Below are 18,278 nucleotides of genomic sequence, written 5' to 3'. Positions count from 1 at the left end.
AGCCACTGGTGTTGTGTCTTCAAGCTCCTGGAATTTGAATCACAGGGTAAATGTGTCTTATCACAGGTGATACTTTTGGTCAACTTCCCCGGGACATCCAAAGCAACTGCAGGACTTGGAATCCATGCTCTTGTTTACAGTTTTGTCTTTTTCCATTCCACCAGTTTGGCAGGCTGGACTGGCCCGGGGCCCACACTCGGCTCTTGCTATTCCTCACAGCTGGCCCCCATCTCTTCCCTCTGGGCCTGACCTCAGACAGGAAAAACCACGAGGCTGAGCCCACTTCATTCACAACCTTGGGTGACAGCCTCAGCAAGGGGCTCTTTGCTCTCCTTCGCCCTCTGTGCTGTCTTGCTACGAGGTCCATCTAGACACCAGTGCCCTGCCAAGGCCACGTCTCTACCGGACAGACTTGCCTCTGCTGTCATTAGTTCCACTGCTCTAGAATGAAACAGGAGAACCTGAGACCATCCTTAACATGTCTTCATCAGCAGTAAGGGACAATGGGATTCCTGAATTATGTCTACAATGGACAACCACGAACGGAATCACCCAGCCCATGGCATGTCCATGGCAAGAGGAAAGTCAAGGTAGGAAGATCAAGCAGGTGCAGAAGCCTAGGCCTGAGGTGGAGCGGATTTCACAGCTCTGATGACACTATTAACAGTTGGGACAGAAATAACTTTTGTTCCAGGTCTCAGTGTTTGTATCAGATTCTTTTTCACTTTCCTGAGATTCAAGTCCTCTTCCCCAAACCTTAACATTTTGCTGGCAAACACTTGGTTTTTTCTTCCTCTCTGGTTGTTTCCTAGTGCCAAGGAAATGTTATGTTATTTAATTATAGGGGCACATACATATGCTTTAAAAAGATGTGTAGTTGTATTGTTTTTTTTATTTTAGAGAACACTTAGGTCTTAAAGATTGGTGGTGGTGGTTTGATTACTAAGTTGTGTCTGACTCTTGTGATCCCATGGACTGTAGCCCACCAGATTCCTCTGTCCGTGGGATTTCCCAGGTAAGAATCCTGGAATGGGCTGCCATTTCCTTCTCTAGGGGATCCTCCCAGTCCAGGGACTGCACTCCCACCTCCTGCATTGGCAGGTGCACTCTTTATCACTGAACCACCAGGGAGGCCCATCTTAAAGACTGTCACATCTCAAAAAGGAGATGCCACATTTTTACCATTCCTGTTAAATTGATGGCTACATTACAGGTGTACAATTCTGTTCAGTCACTCAGTCCTGTCCGACTCTTTGTGACCCCATGGACTGCAGCATGCCAGGCTTCCCTGTCCATCACCAACTCCCGGAGTTTACTCAAACTCATGTCCATCGAGTCGGTGATGCCATCCAACCATCTCATCCTCTGTCGTCCCCTCCTCCTCCCATCTTCAATCTTTTCCAGCATCAGGGTCTTTTCAAATGAATTGGCTCTTTGCATCAGGTGGCCAAAGTATTGGAGTCTCAGTTTCAGCATCAGTTCTTCCAGTGAATATTCAGGACTGATCTCCTTTAGAATTGACTGGTTGGATCTCCTTGCAGTCCAAGGGACTCTCAAGAGTCTTCTCCAACACCACAGTTCAAAAGCATCAATTCTTTGGCACTCAGCCTTCTTTATGGTCCAACTCTCACATCCATACATGACTACTGGAAAAACCATACCTTTGACTAGACAGACCTTTGTTGGCAAAGTAATGTCTTCGCTTTTTAATATGTTGTCTAAGTTGGTCATAGCTTTTCTTCCAAGGAGCAAGTGTCTTTAAATTTCATGGCTGAAGTCACCATCTGCAGCGATTTTGGAGCCCCCCAAATAAAGTCTCACTGCTTCCATTGTTTCCCCATCTATTTGCCAGGAAGTGATGGGAATGGATACCATGATCTTAGTTTTCTGAATGCTGAGTTTTAAGCCAGCTTTTTCACTGTCCTCTTTCACTTTCATCAAGAGGCTCTTTAGTTCCTCTTCACTTTCTGCCATAAGGGTGATGTCATCTGCATATGTTTATTGCAGCCCAGCATTTCGCATGATGTACTCTGCACAGAAGTTAAATAGGCAGGGTGACAATATACAGCCTTGACGTACTCCTTTCCCTATTTGGAACGAGTCTGTTGTTCCATGTCCAGTTCTGTTGCTTCTTGACCTGCATACAGATTTCTCAGGATACAGGTAAGGTGGTCTGGTATTCCCATCTCTAAGAATTTTCCAAAGTTTGTTGTAGTCCACACAAAGGCTTTGGCATAGTCGATAAAGCAGATGTTTTTCTGGAACTCTCTTGCTTTTTCGATGATCTAACAGATGTTGGCAATTTGATCTCTGGTTCCTCTACCTTTTCTAAATCCAGCTTGAACATCTGGAAGTTCATGGTTCACTTACTGTTGAAGCCTGTCTTGGAGAATTTTGAGCATTACTTTGCTAGCATGTGGGATAAGTGCAATTGTGTGGCACTTTGAATAGTCTTTGGCATTGCCTTTCTTTGGGATTGGAATGAAAACTGACCTTTTCCAGTCCTGTGGCCACTGCTGAGTTTTCCAAATTTGCTGGCATATTGAGTGCAGCACTTTGACAGCATCATCTTTCAGGATTTGAAATAGCTCAACTGGAATTCCATCACCTCCACTAACTTTGTTTACAGTGATGCTTCCTAAGGCCCACTCGACTTCTCATTCCAGGATGTTTGGCTCTAGGTGAGTGATCACACCATCATGGTTATCTGGGTCATGGAGATCTTTTTTGTATAGTTCTTCTGTGTATTCTTGCCACCTCTTCTTAATATCTTCTGCTTTTGTTAGGTCCATACCATTTCTGCCCTTTATTGTGCCCATCTTTGCATGAAGTGTTCCCTTGGTATCTCTAATTTTCTTGAAGAGATCTTTAGTCTTTTACATTCTGTTATTTTCCTGTATTTCTTTGCACTGATCACTGAGGAAGGCTTTCTTATCTCTCCTTGCTATTCTTTGGAACTCAGCATTCAAATGGGTATATCTTTCCTTTTCTCTTTTGCCTTTAGCTTCTCTTCTTTTCTCAAGCTATTTGTAAGGCCTCCTCAGACGATCAACCATTTTGCCTTTTTGCATTTCTTTTCTTGGGGATGGTCTTGATCACCGCCTCCTGTACAATGTCATGAACTTCCATCCATAGTTCTTCAGGCACACTTTCTATCAATCTAATCCCTTGAATCTGTTTGTCACTTCCACTGTTAAATCATAAGGGGTTTGATTTAGGTCATACCTGAATAGTCTAGTGGTTTTCCCTACTTTCTTCAATTTAAGTCTGAATTTTCCATTAAGGCGTTCATGATCTGAGCCACAGTCAGCTCCCAGTCTTGTTTTTTCTGACTGTATAGAGCTTCTTCATCTTCTCCTACAAAGAATATGATCAGCCTGATTTCAGTATTGGCCATCTGGTGATGTCCATGTGTAGAGTCTTCTCTTGTGTTGTTGGAAGAGGGTGTTTGCTATGACCAGTGCGTTCTCTTGGCAAAACTCTGTTAGGTGTACAGAATTACCCATAGTTTTTAAAAACCACAGGTAACTTCTCCTGTTTTTTTTTTTTTTTTTTTTTTTTTAGGAATTGTAGTAAAACATTCATGATGTGAATTTTGCAATCTTAATTCTTTTTAAGTGAACAGTATATTCATGTTATCTATATGTACCTTGTTTACAACTGATGTCTAGAACTTTTTCATCTTGCCAAACTGAAACTCTTTACCCATTGGACAGTGATTCCCCATTCCCCTCTCCCACCCTCTAGCAACCACCATTCCATTCTCTATTTCTCATAGCTTGACTATTTCAGATACCCCACATCAGTGGAATCTCTTGGTGATTGACTCGTTTCAGTCGGCATAATGTCCTCAAAGTTCACTCATGTTGTAGCCTGTGACAAAACTTCTTCCTTTTATTTAAGGCTGAATAATATTTCTTTATATATACACGCCACGTTTTCTCCATTCATCTACCGATGGGCATTTATTTGATGTTATTTCTACCCTGTGACCAGGTGGCACAGTGGTAAAGAATCCACCTGCCAGTGCAGGAGATGCAAGAGGTGTGGGTTCGATTCCTGGGTTGGGAAGATCCCCTGGAGGAGGAAATGGTAACCATTTCCAGTATTCTTGCCTGGGAAATTCCATGGACAAAGGAGCCTGGCGGGCTACAGATCAGGGGATCTCAAGCAGTGAAATATGACTGAGTATGCACGCGTGGCTGTTTCCATCTGCTGGCTATTGTAAATAACGCTGCGTTAAACTTGGGTGTGAACATATCAAAATCTTATTTTCAGTTATTTTGGATACATACCCAGAAGTAGGACTGATGGGTTATATGGTAACTGCACTTTTAACTTTTTGAGGAAACTCCATATAATTTTCTGTAGTGGCTGCAACATTTTACATTCACACTAATGGTGCCTAAGAGTTCCAGTATTTTTACACTCTCATCAACACTTGTTTACTATCTTTTTGATAGTGGCCATCTCAGTGGGTGTGAGATAATATCTCACTGTGGTTTTGATTTTCATTTCTCTGATGCTGAGTATTCTTTCATATTCTTATTGGCCATTTGTATGCCTTCTCTGGAGAAATGTCTATTCAAGTCCTTTATTTTTAAATCAGAGTTTGTTGTTATCATTATAAAGTTGTGGGTGCTCTTTATATATTCTTGATGTGAAGCCCTTATCAGTTCTATGATTTGCAAACATTTTCTCCCGTTCTGTAGGTTGCCTTTTCTCTCTGTTGATTGTTTCCTTTGCTGTGAAAAGTTTGATAAAGTACCATTTGGTCTTCTCTCATTTGGGCTTTCCTGGAGGCTCAGTGGTGAAGAATCACGTGCAGTGTAGGAAATGTGGGTTTGATCCCTGGGTCAGGAAGATCCCCTGGAGAAGGAAATGGCAACCCACTCCAGTAGTCTTGCCTGGGAAGTCCCATGGACAGAGGAGCCTGGTGGGCTACAGTCCAGGGGCTGCAAAGAGCCAGACATGATTTGGTGACTAGACAATTATACAGTGCCATTTGTCTGGCCTTGCTCTTGTTGTCTGTGCTTGTGGTATCATATGGAAAAAATCATTGCCAAATCCAATGGTATGAAGACTTTTCTCCTATATTTTCTTCTAAAAGTTTAGTAGTCTCAGGTCTTACATTTAGATTTTTAATCCACTTTGAGTTAGTTCTTTATAAGTGCTGTGAGGTAAGGGTCCAGGTTCCTTTTTCTTTTCGCATGTGGGCATGCAGGCTTCCCAGCATCATTTGTTGAAGAGACTATCCTAGGCTCCCTCCCCTCCAGGCTGCTGCATGGCATTGGGCAGGGTTCCCTGTGCTGTGCAGCGGGTCCTTATTGGTTGGTCGTTCATTTTGAGTATAGCCATGCGTGCCTGTCTATCCCAAACTCTATTATAGGCGCTGTTGGTTTGGTTGGTTTTTGTTTGCAGTTTGAATATATCTACTTGAATGAATGAAAAAAATAACCAATAATTTTGATTGGCACACTCCTCCTCTCTAATGCTGCTATGCAAGCCTCTGACGAGGGAACCCCTGACAAGTCTGGGTAGGGGTAAGAAGAGTCACTGACTCACACGCACAGATGCAGCAAGGACCAGCTCCAGAATCTGTGGGCTCGGTGCAAAGTGAACACGAAGGGTCTTTGCCCTGAAGTTATTAAGACTTTTAAGCAACACCAAACCATTATACCAAGCATGGGGTCCTGTGAGACTGCACAGGTCAGATATCCATAACCTAAGAAAGAGTCAGGGGAAACCAGAGCCTTGGATCAAGGGGAAGAGAAAAGAGGTGATATCTTGCAAGGGGAACTAAGTGGAGAAGACCTAGGCCTGTTCTTTGGAGGGTCATTAGGAAAAGCCGAGACCCTCGAGCTGAGCTCACTGGAGATTGGAGGGTGATGAAGGTGTGTTGTGGGTGGGGATGCTGTGAAGTGTGGGGTGGGAAGAAGGTGGTGTTTGCTTGAAGGGAAAAGGGAGCGTGCCACCAGCTACTGGGCCCATCCAGACATGACCCTGGCTGGCTGGATGTCAAGTTTGCAGGCAGACCACGCTACGAGGCTGTCAGCCCTCAGGACTGGCTTCAGTCTTGCTAATTCAGTATCTCTGGACATGCTCCACTCTGCGACTGGAACTGGGAACACAGCAGGTTTTTGTTGGAGGAAAAGTGGTAAATAGTAACGGAGAATAAAGGCAAGATTCAAAACAGTCCCAGCTGCTGTGGTGTTTTTGCGCACAATGGGATGCAAACAAAGCCCAATCTCTCCATGAAGTGGAGCTTCCCGGTGGGATTCCTGTAGACGTGCCTGACAGGCCGGGCATCAGCAGCCTCCCCTTTGTGCCTGTGGGTGCCCTTCCTCCCCACCCTTTGCATTTTGCCATATGCTTCATGATATGCTATTGTTACCTGCCTTGAGAGAAAAAAAGGTTGAACTGCACAGTTTCTTAGCTATGGCCAAAGTCCTACAGTCACTAGATTCAGAGACTCCGTGTCTCTGTTTAGCTGAAACTATTTTTCATCCAAGGGATAAATCCTTGATTCACTCGTTAGTAACCGGAGAGTCAAAACCTGATGGCTCTCATCTCCCCTGTTTTCTCTCGTAGGTTCTCACGTGGTGCTTAGACACAATCAAAATGAGGAAACATCGGCATTTGCCCTTAGTGGCCATTCTTTGCCTCTTTTTCTCAGGCTTCTCCTTTACTCATGGTCAACAACAGCCAGGTAAGATCCAGAATCAGCTCTTTATTTTATTAAGAGGGACAGTGTTCTGTTTTAGATCTCAGACATCATGAGCTGGAGAGAGAGCTTAGATAGGCTTTGAAGAGAGAGCCAAGCCATTGATTCAGGGTGTTCATTTATTTTACAGACTTTCTCAGCTCCTCTTTATTCAGGTGTGAGAGAGAGACTTTTTTTAAACGGAAACTTGGGTTTGCTGTCTTGGTGGTGGGTTGCAAGTGGTTTGTTTTTACATTGGGTGTGAGCAGAAAGTTTGTATCGAAAATATTTTGCCATTGGAAGAGCTTTTCCACATTTCTGGCACTGGTTAGTGTCTCAGCACATAAATCCCAGAGAAGACAATGATTAAGAGTAAAAATTGTATTTTCTGAAAAAACAAAACAAAACAAAACAAAAAACAAAAAAAATACCAGTCTTTCTCACTCTGGACACAGAAAGACATTTTTTATTTAGAATCATCAAACCTTTAAAAAAGTCAGTTTCCTGAAACTGTGTAAAAATAGATCCTACCTAATCTTATTAAGAACTTGGAGAGTTCTGGAAAAATGAGAAATGGTGTATGTGTTACAAGCTTGGAAGGTTTGACTTGGGTCCCTCTCCTTGTCTTGATGGGGTTCTTCCTCCAGATCCGGTAGTTCTTAGCAGGGAGGTGAGGACCACCCCAATGCCAGGGGAACATGGGTTGGGGCATCAGGTCAGCCCCAGGTAAGTAGAGTCCAGGAGTCTGCTGTGCCCTGCCAGCCTGGCCCAGGACAGGAGGGCATTCCCTAGCCACTCACAGCCTGGAACCTGGAGCCTCCTGCTCCTACTTTTTGAGAGACCTGGATTCATCTTTGAAAGGGGTGAATACTGTTCAACGTCTCAGAGGGCTTAGATGGCTCTGAAATGTCGTATTGAGTTAAGGTACCTTTCTTCCTGCTAGGGAATCTCAGCAAAGAAACAAACAAACAAAAAACAAGCCTTTGCCCTTTGCTACAGTTATACAAGTCTTCTTCACTTAAGATGTATTCATGACATTTACTTTTCTTGCAAATTTCCCAAAGCATGGGAGACTAGTTCAGGTAAAACAGTAGTATGTTTCAGTATTCCATTTTGCCAAGGCCCCAGACTGAAGAATGAGCTTCTAAGGTGATGTTTGGTTATCTGGAGTAGGATATCCTTCCTGTCTGATCAGGTGGGTCTTGGGGTTCAAACTGCCACAAGGAATCATCTAGAGGTAAAGGGCACCCCAGGGAACGTTTGTCCCCATTCTGGAACCTGCTACTGGTTCATGTGTGGCAGTCATTGTATATGGAACTTGGGCCAGTGACTGGGCACCAGCAGCTGCTGAGTCCACGTGTCCAGGTCCCCGTGTCTCAGGTAAGTCAGTGTCCCCACCTGCCTCACACGTGATGCGTAAATTATTCAGTCACAGCAACGTAGAAACTGAGTGAGCTGATGGGAGGTCATTTCTTGAACAGGAGAAACATCTAAACCAATGTCTTCTTTTAAAGATGTCAAAAATGGTGCCGCTGCCGATATAATATTTCTAGTGGATTCCTCTTGGAGCATTGGCAAGGAACATTTCCAACTTGTTCGAGAGTTTCTATATGATGTTATAGAATCTTTAGCAGTGGGAGACAATGATTTCCGTTTTGCTCTGGTCCAGTTCAACGGCAACCCACATACCGAGTTCCTGTTCAATACGTATCGTTCTAAACAAGAAGTCCTCTCCCATGTTTCCAACATGTCTTATATTGGGGGCAGCAATCAGACTGGAAAAGGATTAGCATACGTAATGCAGAACCACCTCACTGAGGCTGCCGGAAGCCGGGCCAGTGACGGAGTCCCTCAGGTTATCGTAGTGTTAACCCATGGACACTCGGAGGACGGCTTTGCTCTACCCTCAGCGGAACTTAAGTCTGCTGATGTTAACGTGTTTGCAATTGGAGTTGAGGATGCAGATGAAGGAGCCTTAAAAGAAATAGCAAGTGAACCGCTCAATATGCATGTTTTCAACCTAGAGAATTTTACCTCACTTCATGACATAGTAGGAAACTTAGTGGCCTGTGTGCATTCATCCATGACTCCAGAAAGGGCTGGAGGCACAGAGACCCCTAAAGACATCACAGGTAATGGCAACGTCACCAACCTGCTGCCTGCCTCGCTCTTCTTCTGGAGATAAGCTTGGCAACCGCTGGCATTAAGGCAATCCTCTCGCTAAAAGGCGGTGGGGTGGATTAGGGAAGAGATGCCTGTTCACAGGCCTAAAAACAAAGGTTTGAATATTCTCTGTCATCCCCTTCCAAAATAGAGCATTCACTCCCTCCAAAAGGAATTCTGCCTTTGAAACAATTAATATTCCAACTCCAAAAAACACACATGCTGATATTATGACCCCACAAGCAGTGCTTTTTGGACAAAAAGCCTCAGCGTGGCTGGGCAGGACTTTGACAAAAGTCCCTCCATTTGTTCCTGGGAAAGAGTCTATTTCCTTTAAAGAAAGCTCAGGGTCTGAAAGAGCTCAAGTGAGAGGGGAAGCGGGCATCCACTTTTGGGTCCAGTGAAGCAACACACAGAGCTCCTCTCTTTGACGCTACGGAATTTATTTCAAAGACTTGATAGAATTGTGAGAAGCCTTAGAGATTTGTTGTTCAATCACTCAGTTGTGTCCGACTCTTTGCGACCCCGTGGACTGCAGCATGCCAGGCTTTCCTGTCCTTCCCTAAGTCCATCTCCTGGAGTTTGCTCAAACTCATGTCCATTGAGTCAGTGATGCCATCCAACCATCTCATCCTCTCTTGTCCCCTTCACCTCCTGCCCTCAATCTTTCCCAGCATCAGGGTCTTTTCCAGTGAGTCGGCTCTTGGAAGCCTTAGAGATGATCCAGTCCCAGTCTATTTTGTAGGAATTGAGTCCAGGAGCTGAAGTCACTTATGTGTTGGCTCTGGATGGGGTTTTTCTCTCTTCTCCTCCACACTGTCACCATCGTTGTACCCACAGAGATGCTTCTGATTCCAGTGGTTCTCGTCAGTGTCCTGATGATGCAAGGATTTTGGATGTGTGTTCATGTCCAGTGACATGCAGAGAACTAATTGTCTGGCAAGTTACTTAACCAGTCACCCCCATTAGCTTTCTTGACAGTGCAAAGTGACTCATAGGGAAGGAATTCCATGTAAATTTACATGTGTTGCACCACTGCGATTTTGACCAATACCCAGGACTAGGTTTCCTCATCAGCAACAGGCAGGGTGGAGGGAATTCTAGAATGGGCAGAAAGTTAAGGTGGAACCAAGGGCCTCTTACTGAGATGAGTTCCAGAAGGAGAGATGTGCATCCCCCAGGATGAAGGGAAAGGAGAAGAAAGAGATCAGAAGGAAAAGGAGAAGAAAGGGGTCATGTGGCTAAGATATTGAAGTAGAAAGGGAAGAAGCTGGGAGAGTTCAGCTTGAGCTGGCATCAGGCATTTCAATAAGAGATGACAAGGCAGGAGACACAGTGGTGTTTGGGCGTGTAGAGTAAGCTGAGCTAATTTTGTTCCAGAAGTTGTGCCTAAGATGGTTTCCCCAGTGGTTACCTGTGATGTCAGCTTTGATAGGGGTGGAAGGACTCATGGCGCTACCAGTGGGTCTGCTTCTAAGAGAGTAGTGAGGGACAGTCTGGATGATTTGCATTAGACCTGAAGGTCATTCCCTGCTTCAAATGGTGTGTCTCACCTCTGCCTTGTGACACTAGTGCCAACTCTGCCAGATTATAGGGAAAGAAGGTGGCACTCCGAGAGCACCTCAAACCAAACACTGCAGGTTACAAGGAGAGTACAAGATGGCAAGCCTAATGACCTTCTGCGTTTGCTACAATGTCCTCTAATCATTGCATTTCTGAATACAACTCATCCATGTCAAAAATCAATGAAGAGGATTAGGAGCGAAATGGAACATCTTCTCTTTATTGATGTTTTGGCCAATTCAAGAAAATGGGTGGATGAGTTTGCCTTTATGTTTAACCATTATATAAATGGATAAACAATTAGATTACCACATTAATGCAAAATAAGCCTATCAACATAGTCTCTTTCCACACAGATGACAAAACCTTTGTTTTTATGCCAAGAAAGCATCTCTGTCTTCTAGTGCCCAAGCCACTAGCAGCTCCAGGGTGGAATATTAATCCATTTATATTGTCTTTTCTAATTAACTTTACTCTGCAATTTCTCTTGTATCATGTTCCACTGCGTGTTCCACAGCAGAAAAAAAAAAAAATTCTTTCTTAAGGTTTTTGGAAAAGGTAGTCAGGAAGCCATTATGGAGATAGCTAATAAGTTAGGGCCATTTCTTTCCATTATCTATCCACTAGGTAACTTCCCCCCACCAACGTACATATGATCATCACTGTTCTTAATGAACTCTACTCAAGCAATCCCTGAAAGTTGTGCTTTTGAAAATCCCTTTTATAAATGGACATAAGATACAAAAGCTTTACTATAACAAAAGCTAAAAAGGTGACCTACATTCAGTGAGGACGAGTTTTCTTTTCTTTACAAAACAAAGATTTAGAAAACTAGCAAAACGTATCTGCGGTTTTGTGTTTGCATAAGAAATACAAATATGATCTTTTATATTTTTCTTGAAAAAAGGAGCATCCCACTAGCTAAAGAAGGCACTGTGTTCACACCAGTGTGCTCAGGAAAAGTGTTTCCAACAATGTTGAAAGCCCCTTCAATTTTTCCATGGATGTTTCAAAACTTTTCCATAGAAAATACCACTGAGGGTGTGATACTAATACATGAGCCATAAAAGTAGAAAACCAGACAGTTTCATATGTTAAATGTTAGAAAGATCTGATTCCTCTTAGAGTTAATATTGGTCCCTGGTGTGCCTTGCTGTACACAAGAACCCGTGAACGCGTGTCTGTTTGAGGCTTCAGCTCTCCTGGATAACAGCATGCCCTTGTGTGTGTCCCATCGTGTGCATAAGAGAACAATGTTGTTTTTTCAGTGATGACAAATTATCCAACATTTTTCTATGACCTGCTGCTGTTCAGCTTTTTAGAAGACAACACTCAAGGGTTTTCCCTCAGTGTTTATCTTATTTATTCTATTGTGGACTGCAATCAAAAAGGAAGTAACAAATTAATAAGGAATGAGTCATCCTGCGATTTAGGGGTCATTTTCCTTTTACTGATCTTAGGCTCAGAGTTAGTCTTTCCTGAAAAGGTCTTGGTTTGGTAAGTAAGGGGGAAATCTTCCTTTGTCCCTCAGGGTCATTGGCTTAGGTCTGGGCAGTGTTGAGGAATTTTGTGGTATGGTTTGCGGAGCCTGGAACTCCTGGGAGAAAGTGAGCCATTGCTATAGCCTGCAGTGTAATTCACACTGCTGGAGCCACATCCTCCCAAAGGTCCCTCGGGAACCTTGTGGTTCCACCGAAGAGTAAAATGCTCTGGAATTCTTAGCAAAGGCTAAGTTAATATCTTAGATGCTCTTACAAGATATTTCCACACTAGTATCTTTCCCTATGCAAGGAATTCCTCTGCAAAATTGTTGTTAGGGGTTTCTTGCCTGTAAGCAGAGAAAAAGACCAGTTCTGATTCCAGTAATCCTAATTCCAGCCATTCCTGGTTCAGTTTACCCAAGCAGAAAGCTTGGAGAAGAACATCCCACGCGACAAGATTTGTATTCTGTTTCCATTTGGAAATAAAAGGAATTTTGTTAGTACCAGGAAGAATTAATTTTACATATAAAATGTTCACTGTCATTACAAATATCAGAATGAATGAGTTTACATATAATACAATTATACCCCAAATATAGCTTCCTAAAATCCAAACTATAAATACTGTCTATGCTTACATAAAATCTCTGCCTATTCCTAACACACACTTAAGTTATTAAAAAAACACTTACTACAATAATTTTGCTTTTCCTATGGTTTAAATCAGGCTGATTTAAACGTTCTAGCTGAGGCTTTGAAATATTCCACCCAGGTTGGTAGTTTATTGATTGCCAATTCCTTGCTCAGTGCTTCTGTGAAACCCCCATTCTCAGTCACAGAATGGACGTTTCATGTTTGCCATTGTGAGGAGAAAAGAGGTCTTGGTCAGCCTTTTTATGTCCATTTGTCCAAGCCCAGAACTAATTCTGATTCTGGGTCGCCTAGATACCCACGGTCCTGTCAGGCACTTGGTCTAGGATGTCATGAAAATAAGGTTGGATAATTATGTCATGACTGGTTTCATATCACTCTGCTTAACATTGTTCTGCATTTTGTGATTGAATATAGAGGCAAAGGTAAAATTAAATGAAGAAAACATTCATCCTAACCCCAGGTCTGCATCTGAGTTTTACACAATGAAAACAACATTTGAGAAAAGAAAATTAACCCAAAATGTAGCGAGTATTTTTGGATAAAAACTGAGGATGTAGTTTGAGTTCTTCTTTTCATATTTCCCAAACGGAAGGTTCATAGCCATTTTGGTTTCTAAAGAAAAGCAAAGCATAAACAATGGTTGCTCGAGGAATCACGTATTTAACGTACTGGGACAATGAGTCACCAAAGCCTAGATCTGAGATTCTGTTTTCTGCTGTGGATCTGGACTGAGAAAATTCTTGTGATCACTTGAGGATTATAACAGAAATGTCCTGAAATTCGAAATCATCTTTAGACCTTTGTTATTGTGGTCTTTAATTTTCTCCTGTAGGTCAGGTAAGACACAATTCTGTGTATCTATGGTTCCCTCCAAATTCAGTAGAAAATTTCAGAATATACCCAAGACTTCTCCCAGAAAAGTAAACATGATCTTTTGAAATTTAACTACAAAGATGGTGCAGAGGAAACTTTGCTATTAAATAAATGCCCCTACTGAACACCATCATTTCTGTTAAGAAGTTGCCTCTTATCCATTCAGAATGCAGAACTAAAAGAGAATTTCACGTTCCTTAATCAACATGTGTTTTGTTTGTCCATATTTCGTGTTTCTTATTGGTTTCTCAAGAAACATGTCAGAACACCGAACGATGCATGTGATCACTTGTTCTAATGCTTTCACATTTTTTGCATTTCTCTCTTTTAAAGCACAAGACTCTGCTGACATTATTTTCCTTATTGATGGATCAAACAACACCGGAAGTGTCAATTTCGCAGTCATTCTCGACTTCCTTGTAAATCTCCTTGAGAGACTGTCAATTGGAACTCAGCAGATCCGAGTGGGGGTGGTGCAGTATAGCGATGAGCCCAAAACCATGTTCTCCTTGAACAGCTACTCCACCAAGGCTCAGGTTCTGGATGCAGTGAAGGCCCTGGGGTTCATTGGTGGAGAGCTGGCCAATGTTGGCCTTGCCCTGGATTTTGTGGTGGAGAATCACTTCACCCGGGCGGGAGGCAGCCGAGCGGAGGAAGGGGTTCCCCAGGTGCTGGTCCTCATAAGTGCTGGGCCTTCTAGTGATGAGATCCGAGACGGGGTCGTAGCACTGAAGCAGGCTAGCGTTTTCTCGTTTGGCCTCGGAGCCCAGGCCGCTTCCAAGGCAGAGCTTCAGCACATAGCTACCAATGACAACCTGGTGTTTACTGTCCCGGAATTCCGTAGCCTTGGGGACGTCCAGGAACAATTACTGCCGTACATTGTTGGCGTGGCCCAAAGGCACATTGTCTTGCAACCGCCAACCATTGTCACCCAAGGTACGTATGCTTTTCTCACCATCTGTGTGGTAGTGGGTGTTCTGTGTGTGGTTCTGTAGGAGTCAGGCGGGCGCCTTGCAGAATGACTCGCCTTGGAAGAACCTGTAAGTACCTACGGTCCAGTCCTTCCTAGATGAGCTAGTTCTTGGATGTGGTGTCTGGGATGGTTGCGGTGTTCCAAAACACCCCCAAAGATCTGTGAGTGCGTGGAAAGCTCTTGGTGGAACACGAATTGTCAAGAAAGTGTGCTTTCATGGCTAATTCAACAAACCTGTTACTTTGAGGTTATTCAACACCATCATTCATTCATTCATTTCAGTCGCTCAGTTGTGTCCAACTCTTTGTGACCCCGTGGCAACATCATCATACCATTTACTTATCATGGGGTTTCCAGTGGCTCAGTGGTAAAGAATCCACCTGTTCAGTGCAGGAGACAGAGGAGACAGGTTCAATCCCTGGGTGGGAAAGATCCCCAGGAGGAGGAAACGATAACCCTCTCCAGTAGTCTTGTTTATTTCAATGAAACAAGAATTCCATGGACAATTCCATGGAGAATTCCATGGACAGAGGAACCTGGCGGGCTACAGTCCCTGAGGTTGCGAAGTGTCAGATATGACTGAGCGACTGAGCACACATACGCAGGTGTGATCTACTCTATTGCACTCGTCTGAAAAATGGATCTCAGCGGATCATTGCGATTATGAGAAAATTACTGCAGGACAACAGGGTTGAGCTCTGAAAGTCAGCCTGTTTGACTGTGCTGGCTTCTGAGAACTGTCTCCCCAGACTCACTTTAGTGACGGGTAACAGCAGCGGCACTTCTGGAAGTAAGAAGTAACAAAGCTCTCACTTGGGGGTATTTATGGGACTTTTTCCCCCTCCTCTTGTTGAACTGAAGAGGAATTCTGTTGATGGAGGGATTCTACACTCAGATGGTGGGCCTTTGGCAAAGATGTCCGATTGGAGTCATGTAAAGAAACATGAAACTTGTCAAGTCATATAACAAAATACATTTCACCAATGTGGGAGGGGGGAGGTATATTCCAAAATTTAAGTAAGAACCCAGTGGCTCTTGATGTAGTGGCAGGTAAAAGTCTGACGGACTCAGGTGCACCAACTACCACCACTGGTAACCTCACCTGTCTGTCAGAGACTGTATTGCCAGTGGTATTAGGCATATTGTTGGGTGGGGTAAATTAAGATTTGGTGCAAAATTACATCCTGAAAATTCTCTTGATATTTCCAGACACCTGTCTGACTGAAATACAATATCGTAAGGTTTTTTCCCTGGGCTGGCATGCTTTCGGAAACAAATGAACAACTTCCATAGGTTTTGTAACTACTCAGGAAGTGCCACTGCAGCAGACTGGACCTTTGGTACTGGGTCTTACGTTACCCAGCTGTGTGATCCTGGGCAGGCCACACAGCCTCTCTGGGTTCCAGTTTTTTCAACTGATGACAAAGGATGAAAGGATATTTCTATTCCAGGAGAAGTTTCAGGTTCGTTCTTATCCATGGCAATCCAGGCCCTCATGTCAGCTTTCCTTAGCTAACTCTCACTCCTCACTTACAAAAACATCTTTGGTCTCTGTGATTCATTTGTAAATGTTCTACAAATACTCTTGGCGATCCGGTATGTGCTGGACACCATGCCAAGCATTGGAGACCCCAGCGCTGGTGGACCAGACTGATGTGGCCGCTGGTTCATTACAGTGGGAGACAGATCACAAAAGTGGAAAAAACTACTCCCAGAGTATGCCAGAGGAGGACACGAAAGGGGGCTGTCTTGGAAAGAAGGAGGGAAAGAGCTGTAGGAGAGTGCCCAGGGAAGACTGATCAGAGAAACTGCAGGACAGAAGCAGAAGGGTGGCAGAGGGAACAGGTGCCAGGGGAGGTGGTCGGTCCTGCAACGAGAGGGAGCCTGGCCCCACCCAGAACTGTGGAGAGGAGGTGGCCTGGAGTTCCCTGATGCCTGGGCCCCTGGAGAAACCTTTGGTTTAGGGGGTGAGCATTACCAGCTTGGCTGAGTCTTCCAGGGGCTTCTGTTTTCTCAGTGAAGCTCAGGGTACAGGGGCACCTGCCTTATTGGAGGCTGGGGTCCCTGAGTCACTGAAAAGAGTTGCCCAAGAGTAGCCTTGAGTCACCCTAGGTGGTTGCAGAGGAAGACAGCAGCAAGGAAGGGCCGTGAGGACTGGACATTTGAGGTGACTTTGCTTAGGAGCAAGAGAGAGATGACCACTTCCAGTCCTGGCTTGTGAGGGCAGAAGGGGACTCGACGACCTGCTGGATGTCAATCAACAGGGAGCTGAGGGCTACAGCCGACTGGTTACAGGACCTTCAGGGTCACCTCGTCAAGGGGGTTGTGCACCAGCCCCAGCAGAACCCTGTGAAAGAGGGGAGAGAGAGCTGCTGCCCACCCCCACCGCCAACTCTCACAGCAGGAAGAGGAAGTCCCTTCCTGGAGCGGGGCTTGAGGGGGTGGGCAGGGGAGGAGATGGGATGAGTCAGCCCGGTGACTGGCAGATGAAGGGATCCGCCTTTCTCTGCATCTGTTCACATGTTCATACATCCTAGTGAGGACAGGAAGCTCTGCAGTTGTGGTTTCAGCACCTGCACCTACAGTATAGACGGGGCGTGTGTGACAGTGCGTGTGTTCAGGTGTGCTTAATGTCCGCGTGTGTCTAGAGGCACACACGTGGTTACCTGCACAGCTGTAATGTGGCTTTTATGTACCTGTGGAGAGAGGGAGAGGAAGGAGGCAGGGGATGTGGCTTCATGTGTCTGCAGCCTTCGTGGAGAGTTGGAGGACTAGGGATACACTGTTCACACCACAACTTAATGCCAAAGCAGTGGTCCTCACGTGCCTATCCCTGGATGCTTCGTGTATACGCTACCTTACATGTTTCTCTTAAAGAAGAGACTCTGGACCAACAATGTCAATGTAGTCAACGTTAAGTAAACTGAGATGTTACACACCATCCATCTGACTGCATGGAGCAATGAGGGCTCCCCATATTCAGATAATCATTCAGTAAGCTGCAGACACACCTGCCTCTGCTTGCACCATTTACCATCTTACAAGTCTCAGAAGCCTTCTCCGGTTTCTGGGTCAGGTGCTGAGGTCTGATACGTGACTTGGTTCCCGAGATTCAGGCGAGTTGCCTGAGAGTTGATACAACAGGTGTACACAAGTTCATAGTCACTTTGAGGCAGTGATCTTGTTGAGGCATTTCTGCTTTATGATTTGTCTTTGAGTTATCATAACCTTAACATGTAATGTGGGAACTTCACAACACAGGTCTCTTAAATAAAAATACTTCTGGGCCACTGGCTAGTTTTGACACTGATTTCCTTTTGACATTGATTATGATGCCAAATAATTAGTGTTTTTCTCCTTGACTGCAAACATCAAGGCACAGACCAGAGAAATGAAGGGAATAGGGTGTTTGTGCTCTTTCAAGTTTTGTACTTGGTGAGAGGTGTTTATGAAATCAAGGTTGTGAAACACAACACCCTCTGAGCAGGCACGGATCAATTCTTTAATTACTTGAGCCATGGCTTCATTCTAGCATCTAAAGCCCCAACAATGGATTTATGGCAGAAAAGAGCTTTCTGACTTTTTTAGTGTCAATATAGTAAATAAGTGGTGAATAAAACTACACTGATTTTTGAACAACTGTTTTGTAAAGCATTCTAAGAGAAGGTAGGGGGGTTGGGGAGCCCCACCTGCCAGCAGTAGGGAAGGACACGGCTGATACTAACGCATGAGTTAGGATAAATCCCTCAGGGGCTCCCACCAACTTGACACTGGCAAGAGCAACTGGAGCTCCCCTTGGGTGGAATTAGCTATGTAGAGGGTCATATTGAACATGATGGGTCAGGCCATTCCACTTACCTTGTCACGT

The 18,278-nt window shown here is 44.3% G+C and overlaps 1 protein-coding gene across 1 annotated transcript in view; it reads left to right on the top strand.

Annotated features, from left to right (window-relative positions):
• The window catches only part of COL6A3 (collagen type VI alpha 3 chain), a 91,067-nt gene that overhangs the window by 10,845 nt on the left and 61,944 nt on the right, over positions 1-18,278 (top strand). The window contains exons 2-4 of the mRNA XM_052638006.1: positions 6,592-6,709; positions 8,218-8,835; positions 13,771-14,373. Coding sequence (XP_052493966.1) covers positions 6,622-6,709; positions 8,218-8,835; positions 13,771-14,373 — 1,309 coding nt within the window. The 5' untranslated portion in view covers positions 6,592-6,621. The remainder of the gene's footprint in view (positions 1-6,591; positions 6,710-8,217; positions 8,836-13,770; positions 14,374-18,278) is intronic.

The sequence above is a fragment of the Budorcas taxicolor genome, chromosome 3, assembly GCF_023091745.1.
Source record: "Budorcas taxicolor isolate Tak-1 chromosome 3, Takin1.1, whole genome shotgun sequence".
Lineage (NCBI taxonomy): Eukaryota > Metazoa > Chordata > Mammalia > Artiodactyla > Bovidae > Budorcas > Budorcas taxicolor.
This window is presented reverse-complemented; position numbering and strand designations above follow the sequence as displayed.